This window comes from Oryctolagus cuniculus, chromosome 7, assembly GCF_964237555.1.
Source record: "Oryctolagus cuniculus chromosome 7, mOryCun1.1, whole genome shotgun sequence".
NCBI lineage: Eukaryota > Metazoa > Chordata > Mammalia > Lagomorpha > Leporidae > Oryctolagus > Oryctolagus cuniculus.
Window position 1 is genome coordinate 37,944,547 of NC_091438.1, and position 9,136 is coordinate 37,953,682.

Below are 9,136 nucleotides of genomic sequence, written 5' to 3' on the forward strand. Positions count from 1 at the left end.
CAGGAGGGACAGGTGATGCTGCAATCAGTTGTGTCCTTATCACCCACCCTTAGTTCCTGGCTCCTGCATCAGCCTGGCTCAGCTCCAGCTTTTGTAGGCCTCTGAATTGTGAACAAGGAAACTGGAAATTTCTGATGATCTGTTCTCTACTAATAAAGTAAATAAAGAAAGAGAGGAATAGACCCAGAAGAAGCAGCGACCTCCCCCACTCAGTGTCTTGTAGTTGATGTCTGGCACACCCCTCTGTGCCTTGGCCACAGACACAGGCTTAAGTCAGAGAAGAGAGAACTTAGGAGCCAAGGGCCTTGAAGACATCGATCCAGGAGCGCTAGTGTCACACACACCCCAGCCTGCCTGCTCCCTCATGTCCTGTTTCATGAGGTGATGTGTGCAGTTTTTGTTGCACCCACCTGCTGATGGGCTTGCTCAGTTTCAGAGGAAAGCTTCATCACAGATGCAGACCTGAACTGGGAGGACAATTCAGCCAATGGACACAGTCACTGGTCGAAGGGGTGACCACTGGTCGATGGTGGTCGAAGGGGTGACCTCCCTACCACAGATTTTCATTTTCCCTAGTTCTTAGATGCTGTCCATTGCAAATTAGTCCATGATTCATGTTTCCCTGAGGATGAGATGCTAATGATGCTGAATATGTAAAAATCCAAAGCATTTCAAAAATCAATGAGAAAAGTATGAAAGAGCTACAAATGCTCCACTGAGCTTTTCTTCTTGGTGCTCTTTTTTAAATCAGTGTTTTTGAGGATTGCATTTAAAGCAGTACTTTGAACTTATAAACCCAGAAAATATTGGCTTAAAAATGATTTGTGATGTTTTCCTGAAAACTGGTATCACCGAGGCTGTAGTAACCTTATGTTAGGCATGTGGTTTTATTTAGGAGGCACTGACCAATTCTATTATAGCTGAACGGACTTTTGAGAACTGAGGAATGACATCAGAACTGGAATGATACAGGAGGGGTGAAGCATCCCAGAGAACTTGTGCTGCTTTATTCCCTAATGCATTTGTAGTAAAGTTTCACCTGTTAATGGAAAATGAAAAAAATAAGAAAGAAGTGAGTCTTTGTGGAACCGTGCATTTATCAGCCTGAATGTTTTTGTTGATTCTGAAATGACCATTTTCTGGTTTGTGTTAAAATTTTCTTTATCTGTGAAGATGGTACATCGTTAATTTTAAAAAGTTTTTACCAGAAGGAAAGAAACACACAAACAAACAAACAAACAAAAAAAACAAAATAATACCAACTCTGGGTGGTTAACTCACCTACTTGAGTTTTCTTTTTGGATAAGGAGATGGTCTATGAGTTCCTGAAATTTTTTATGCATGCCTGTATATGACCTTTAGGATTTGTTTTTCAGAACTTGAAATTAAACATATTAATTTGGCATTAAGGACCCTCCTTGAGAAAACTAGGGCTGTCCCTCCACTGGGCATTGAGCCCAGTGAGGTGAGGTGGACACGTGGGTGTGGGGCCCCACGGGGCTTTCACCATAAAGGGCTCAGCTTCTCACCCTTCACCAGGAGCCTCCACAGAGACTGTTCCCTGTCTCCACTTAGCTGTTGTGCTGGCTTGGAGGGGAGGACGGTGTGATCCGTGTTGGAGAAGGTGCAACTGGGACAGAAACAAGCTCTGTGAGTGCAGGAGCCCCATCTTCAACTCAGGGAGGCGGCCATGGTGTTGGTCCCAGGGATGTGTGAGTTTAGCCAAAGGCAAGGGATCCTAGAGTCTTTATAGCAGTGTCCACTGGAGCAAGGACTTAGACACCCAATATGTCAAGGCTGTGACCTTCATCTTTCTTCTCTTTAGGTTGCCATGACCCAGCGGGGCTTCCTGCTGCTCCTCCTTGTGGCCACAGGATGGCGAAGTGCAGGTGGGTCTCACACTGGGAGCGGCAGGTTCCCAGCTCAGCTTTGGAGCTCAACAGCAGAACTAGGCTGGATCCAGGCTAGAGAGGGTGTTTTTGAGATTCACAGATTGACAGGCACGTGGGCTGATTGCTGATCTGGCCACCAAGGGTAAAGAGCCAAACTGGGAGGGTGTTTCCCATAGTACTGGCTGGGGCCAGGTTCTGTGCCTCTGTGTGATCCTGTGGAGGCTCCAGTGAAACAGTCTGTCCTGTGCTATTCCTCATCCTGTGGTCTTAACCTTGAGTTTCCATGGGAAGGGCATAGTCAGCTTTATGCTCAGAAATGTTGTCTTGATGGTTTTCCTATAAAATTCAAAGTGATGGTATCTTAAGATCTGTATTTTTCTTGTTCATGTTTTTAGAGAAAAACAATGTTTTTAGATATCTTCTTCCTTAATTATCACAAAGCTCTGTTTGGTAGCTTATTTTTTGAGGTTCTAGGAAACTGAGGTTTAATTATGCAAAGCAGAACTCCTAGGACACAGTGGTGAGGTTTGTGTCCCTTACACTTGAACACCCCTGCCCTCTCAGATCATGGTTGTTTCCATTCCTACAGACATTTAGAGTAGTTTACAGAGATGGAGTTACATACAACGGTCTTCATTCTGTGTTTCTATTAGTCTCCTAGCCACTGTCTCCCTCTTCCTTACCTCACACCCTAGATTCAGCCATGTTAAACTACTTAATTTCTTCAGTAGGCTGGATTCTGATTTGCTTTGTTTTTACAAGGTCTTAGATATCGTGTTTCCCCTGATTTAATTCTCTTCTCTTTCATCCTACAGAGAAATCTTGTATATTTTAGTATATGTGCTGCCAAAGCGAGCACAAAATCTTGTATATTTCCTCAGAACACACTTGGGTGTTGCCTGGACTCAGAGTCCTCCTGGGTCTCATACATCCCATCCTGAGGACTCCTGCCTCCGTTCCGGCCTATCCCCTCTCATATCACACACTTTGGTTTGCTGGCATGTCTAGCTCTTATCATTTATTCTTCTCCATATAATTTTGTTGAGTATCCATTCGTGCCCTGGGGAGGCAATTCTTGGTGATGTTGAGTGTGTTGGAATGCCCAGAGTTTAGCACAAGGAAGGTCACAGTTGGGGTCGTGTGGAAGGGATGTGTAAGAAGCCTGCAGAGTGCAGGGTCAGCTTGGTTGAATGGAGCTGATCTGGATATCACAGGGCTATAGAACCTGGGCAGCAGTGCCCTGCACTGCAGGTACAATGGATTTTGGAGTTGGGGACAACAAGACGCTGGGTTTTGTGTCAAAGCAGGAATGAGAATCAAACTCTGCTTGTTCTGTAGCTGTGGCCTATACAGAACCCTCAGAATGGACCTGTTCGTATTCTCCAAATCTGCCCAGAAGCTGCAAGGAAATCAAACAAGGGTGCCCTAAATCATGTGGTGAGTGCTGAGACATCTAGGCAAAATCAGGCAGCGTGGTCAAGATCTGCCCTTCGATAGTGTAGATTCCTTCAGAATTTTTGAACAACTGCAGCAAAATATATATACAAATATATCATATGTATAATAAATATATGTGTATATTCTTTTTTTTCAAACTTATGTAGCTACTGCTTTCCGAAAAATACTCTACACACAACACACACACACACACACACACACAGACAACATGTTGGATCACATTTTCCAGTTTAGAAAATTTTAGTGGCTAACTCACTGTCTGTAACCACCTTCCCACTGGTGTTCAGCCATCAAAACGCTGGGTCTCTACAATATTTTCATTTCACAGAGTGGTTGCAGACACTCAGTGCCCACTAAGCACTAACTCCATGTTCTCCTTGTCCTCCAGCTGTGGTCACTGCTGCCCTACTTTCGCTCACTGTGAATTTGTCTCTTCTCATCACCTCAGAGAAGGAGAACCATTAGCCCTTAGCCCTTTATGCCTGGATATTTTACTTAGCATCATGTTCTAGAGGCTTGACTGTGGTTTACCATGTGTAACTCAATGCTTTTTATACTTTCTGTGCATACACACACACACACAGACACACACATACACACATACACACAGAGAGAATACTTTGTGTATCCATTTGTCTGTTAATTTGTGTTTGGGTTGTTCCTACATTCTGTTCCTATACTAATGCTGTGATGAACAGCACAGATATCTATGTGATACCTGTACAGATATCTGTGTGAGCTGCTGTGGGTGCAACTCGGCGTGGTATTGCTGAGTCATATGATGGTTCCATGTTGAACTTCTGTGGAATATTGCTAAGGATTGATGATTCTAGGCTCTGCTCCAGGCACAGGAAAATGAACTCTTGAACCTGGGGGATCTTGCAGCAGCCTTAGGCACACTTGGTAAATGATGCAAAGTGGGAGAGCCAGTTCCCAGGACTTTTTTCTGGGTGTGGGCTGAGCCCATCATGAGCTTACAGACTGCAATGCTCTGTCTGGTCCTCTCTACAGATGGCCTGTATTTTCTCCGCACCAAGTATGGGGTCATCTACCAGACCTTCTGCGACATGACCACAGATGGTGGTGGCTGGACCCTGGTGGCCAGTGTGCACGAGAACTACATGGCTGGGAAGTGCACATTGGGTGATCGCTGGTCCAGTCAGCAGGGCAACAGAGCAGACTACCCAGAGGGGGATGGCAACTGGGCCAATTACAACACCTTCGGGTCTGCGGAGGCAGCCACAGGTGATGACTACAAGGTAGGTACCATGCCTCTTTCCCACCACTTGGGCAAGGTGAGGAGTTGAGTTTGCAGGGCCACACGCAGGCAAGAAGGAGGGTTGAAAGGTGAGGACATTTCCCCACCAAAGGAGGGTTGGATAAGAAGTGCTTAGATGTCTTGACCACATCTTCCCCTCTACAAGACCATGATGGACTGGGGTAGTGGTGGGGAGTCATCGTGTGCTGAACATGTGGTTGACTGAGGCTGGTGGCCATATCCCACCTGAGCTCCAAGCCGCCGGTTCAGTCAAGGCTGCCCATGGGGGTCTTCTGCCAGATGGGACCTCCTGGGCTGGTTGTCTCAGTATGTGCTGCTCCCCAGAACCCCGGCTACTACGACATCCAGGCCCAGGACCTGGAAATCTGGCACGTGCCCAACAAGACGCCCCTGCAGCACTGGAGGAACAGCTCCCTGCTGAGGTACCGCACCAACACTGGCTTCTTCCAGAACTTGGGAGACAATCTGTTTGGCCTCTACCAGGTACACAGGGCTCTGGATGTGGGCACTTTGGGGAACAGGGAGCGTGTGTTAGGGGTGGTGCAAGTCAGCTCTGTTGGTCCCACATAACCTCTGAGCACCTGTGCTTGCCTGTTTCTCCTACTTGTGGTTCACTGTGAACCCATGTCCTGCCTCTCCCAGAAGTCTGAGCCAAGCAAGGGCGGAGAACTGTGGAGGCTGGGGAGAGAGGCAGGGACTAGGAGCTTGGGACTATTGGAGAGACATAGCTCTGGGGAGAAAGGAATCAGGGTTATTGAAAGTGGTTTTTGAATAATGAATTGGCTTGTAGGGACTTCCTAACTTTTCACAATTGGCAGCTGCTCCACTCTCCTCACTCAACTCCTCTTTTACACTTTGCAGGAATACCCAGTGAAGTACGGCTCGGGGAAGTGTATGTCTGACAACGGCCCAGCGATTCCTGTGCTCTATGACTTTGGTGATGCTGAGAAAACTGCATCTTATTACTCTCCTGTGGGTCAGAGTGAGTGCCATCATTAACCTTTAGGTGCCTTCACAGGAAATTACCAATGACAGTTCATTATTTTTGGTATTCATTGAGCACTTACAACTTGCCTGACTGTTCTCTAGGAACTCGACATAGTCATGTCATTTATTTATCAAGAGACAATGAGGTAGTTAGAATTTTCAAAGGATGTAAACCTAGGTTTTTTTTTTTTTAAATCCACTTCCTTAACTTGCCTCTTGTAAATTAGATTCTTTTTCATTTTCAAATGCTGTTTGTATTTTTTGTATCTCTCCCCTCTTTTTCGTTGTCAAGAATCAAAGCAGAGAAGAAGGGATTTGTAAATTATATACGGTAATAACCCTGTCATAGAAATATTCATACAGTTTGACAAAATAATCCTATTTCTGAGAAAATAAATGCAGAAGAGATATAATATGCTTGAATAGGGTATAGTCACACCAACTTCAGTCGCTCTGGATATGAAAAGATCAAAAGAAGGAAGTTGCCTCTTGTAAGAGTTAAGGAAAGGCACAGGATACCATTCCCAGGAAAGAAAAACTGGCAATGTGGTGAGAGAAATTAATTTTTGTAATGAAGGATAGCTGTTAGTGATCATAAGACAAACTTCTTCTGGTATAATAAAATTGCAAGTCATAGATTGGCAAAGGCATTTTGGTTATACTTTTCTGTGTGGATGAGGGCAGGTGATGATGGGAGGATCCACACCTGGCAATTGGAGAAGTGTGCAGAGAAGCAGGTGGTGACACCTGATCATGGCTGATCCTTGCTGGACCTTGTAAGGTCTTGTTGCTGATCTCCGTGCTGAGTTTCCTTTCTCCTCCATGTCCTAAGCAGAAGAGCATCCTTTTGTAAAGTCCTAGGGTTAGCTCTGTCTTTCCACACAGAGGGAAGTTCCCACAAGGACTAGTTCAGGGTTCAGTGCACCTGTCACTGGCCACAGACAGTGGTGCTGGGTTGGAGGGCATGCTGGACTTAGGGCTTAAAGAATTGATGAGCAGATCAAAACTGTTTCTAGCCCTTTCTTTGAACATTTGACTGTTTCTTTACCTCTTCTTTTTCAGAGGAATTTGTTGCCGGATTTGTCCAGTTCAGGGTGTTTAACAATGAGAGAGCAGCCAATGCGCTGTGTGCTGGCATGAAAGTTACTGGCTGTAACACCGAGCATGTGAGTGTTTCAGGATTTCAGTGCTCTGTGGGTGTGTATATATGTGTGTTTGTGTGAATGTGTCTGTGTGTGATTACGTGTGTATGTTTGAGTTTGTTTGTCTGCGTCTGTGTTGTTCTGTGTATGCATGTGTGCTTGTGTGTGTCTGTTCATGTGTCTGTGTATCTGTGTACGCCTGTGTGAGTTTGTGTTTGTGTCTATGTGTGTGTGTGTGCCTATGTGGCTCTGACAGGGTGCGTCTCTGTGGATGCTCACTTGCACTCACTCTATTGACTGTTGATGTTACAGGAACAGAATTCATTTTGTTGGAATTTTGTTTTATCAACATATTTATCAATATATTTTTATTTACTTATTTATTTAAATATTTTTTGTCTTTTCAAAAAAGAAAAGTACAGAAGTAAGAAAAAAAGATCATTACCATTGAATCCTGTGGGGACAGGGTTTTATGGGAGGGAGTGGTCAAAGTCATGCAGATTCTGGCCAAGGGCTCCAGAGAACTTGGCCCTTAATTACCCACTGGTGTCAGCACTTCTTGTGTCCCTTCTTTGTGTTCCCAGCACTGCATCGGTGGAGGAGGATACTTCCCAGAGGGCAATCCCAGGCAGTGTGGGGATTTCTCCGCCTTTGACTGGAGTGGATATGGAGCTCATCAGGGTTATAGCAGCAGCCGGGAGATCACCGAGGCAGCTGTGCTGTTGTTCTACAGATGAGAGCTCTGTGGTGTGGGACCAGGAAGCCATCTCCAAATCTCAGACCATCAGAGACAGAGAAACTAAAATGATAATAGGGAGAGAAGCCCAATAAACTACATTGATTTATGCCTATCATTTCCTTGAGTTGTTTTATAAGTCTACTAGCAGTTTAAGAGATATGTAAAACAATACATGTTGTTCTGATGAATTCCACCACAGACATTCTTGGATTGGAATTACAAGTCCCAGCTATGCCAGAACAAGAGCATGCCCTGTTTCTAGGACACATTTAATTAGATTTCGGGACAGGGAAAAAGATTTCTCGTTCATTCTCCCCAATACATCTTATTGGTTAATTAGTCTTTAATACAAACAGCGTAAAGGAGACAAGAACACTTCTTTTATTTTTTTTATTTTTATTTTTTTTTAATTTTTTGACAGGCAGAGTGGACAGTGAGAGAGAGAGAGAGACAGAGAGAAAGGTCTTCCTTTTGCCGTTGGTTCACCCTCCAATGGCCGCCGTGGCTGGCGCACTGCGGCCGGCGTACCGCGCTAATCCGAAGGCAGGAGCCAGGTGCTTCTCCTGGTCTCCCATGGGGTGCAGGGCCCAAACACTTGGGCCATCCTCCACTACACTCCCTGGCCACAGCAGAGAGCTGGCCTGGAAGAGGGGCAACCGGGACAGAATCCGGTGCCCCGACTGGGTCTAGAACCCGGTGTGCTTGCGCCGCAAGGCGGAGGATTAGCCTAGTGAGCCGCGGCACCAGCAAGAACACTTGTTAGAGTTAGCAGAAAAACCTGAAGCATAGGACACAAGTAACCATTGCCTTTATTCCTCCAGCTTTGGAGGTGAGGACAGACTCCTCAGGGGTGGATATGGCTGGGTTGTCTGAAATCCCATATTCAGTTACTTTCTCAACAGGAGATCCAAGGGCTTCAGTCAGATGAGAATGACTCATCTGTGCTAATGGGATGTTGACCACAGCAGTATTGACTTGTGAGCAGAGCTCAGATGTGTCCCACTATTTTGTTCAAAATGTAAATCTGATCATTACAGTCTCCAAACCCCATCATCATCACTTTTGTCCACTACTCACCATGAACTGGAGCATTTGCTCTCAAATGGGACAGGAGGTGTGATTGGTAGGGATGATTTTGTCTTTTAGGTTGGATTATCAGATTTTTCAAATGGAGATAGAGAAGACCAACTGAAATTTGAATTTCAGACACACTGTGAATCATGTTTTTTCTTTATTGTGTCTCGTGCAATATTTGATCTGGCAACACTCTCTTGGGAGCATTTGGTCATGTCTATAGCCGTTGTCTGCAATAGCGTGTGTTATGGGGTTCCAGCAAGAATATTATTGGCATATACTGACCAGAGGCCCAGAGAATCATCTTACATTGTGCAGGACATCTTCTTTGCACAACCAAGAATGATGTGATCTGAAAGGTCAATGATGGTGTGTGTTGGGGCCAGCATTGTGGCAGAGTGGGTTAAAACCCCGACCTATAGCGCAGGCATCTCAGATTGGCCCTGGTATGAGTTCCAGCTACTCCTCTTTCGATCCAGCTCCCTGCTATTGTGCCTGGAAATGTAGTGGAGGATGGCCCAAGTCCTTGGGTCCCTGTGCCCATGTGGGAGACCCAAAAGATGCT

The 9,136-nt window shown here is 45.4% G+C and overlaps 1 protein-coding gene across 1 annotated transcript; it reads left to right on the top strand.

Moving 5' to 3' along the window:
- The first annotated feature begins 1,497 nt into the window (after positions 1 to 1,497).
- Positions 1,498 to 7,609, top strand: LOC100341697 (intelectin-1). Its single transcript, XM_017345543.3, has 8 exons — positions 1,498 to 1,650; positions 1,826 to 1,889; positions 3,231 to 3,329; positions 4,362 to 4,609; positions 4,954 to 5,112; positions 5,491 to 5,611; positions 6,679 to 6,782; positions 7,343 to 7,609. The coding sequence occupies exons 2-8, from the start codon at positions 1,832 to 1,834 to the stop codon at positions 7,493 to 7,495; spliced, it is 942 nt and encodes a 313-aa protein (XP_017201032.2). The 5' UTR covers positions 1,498 to 1,650; positions 1,826 to 1,831; the 3' UTR covers positions 7,496 to 7,609.
- The last annotated feature ends 1,527 nt before the right edge of the window (positions 7,610 to 9,136 follow it).

What these genes read in the sequence shown, in the direction of transcription:
- LOC100341697 (XM_017345543.3), top strand. Translation starts at nt 1,832, where the DNA reads ATGACCCAGCGGGGCTTCCTGCTGCTCCTCCTTGTGGCCACAGGATGG. An exon ending in CACAGGATGGCGAAGTGCAG is followed by an intron (nt 1,890 to 3,230) that starts GTGGGTCTCACA and finishes CTTGTTCTGTAG; the next exon opens with CTGTGGCCTATACAGAACCC. An exon ending in CCACAGGTGATGACTACAAG is followed by an intron (nt 4,610 to 4,953) that starts GTAGGTACCATG and finishes GCTGCTCCCCAG; the next exon opens with AACCCCGGCTACTACGACAT.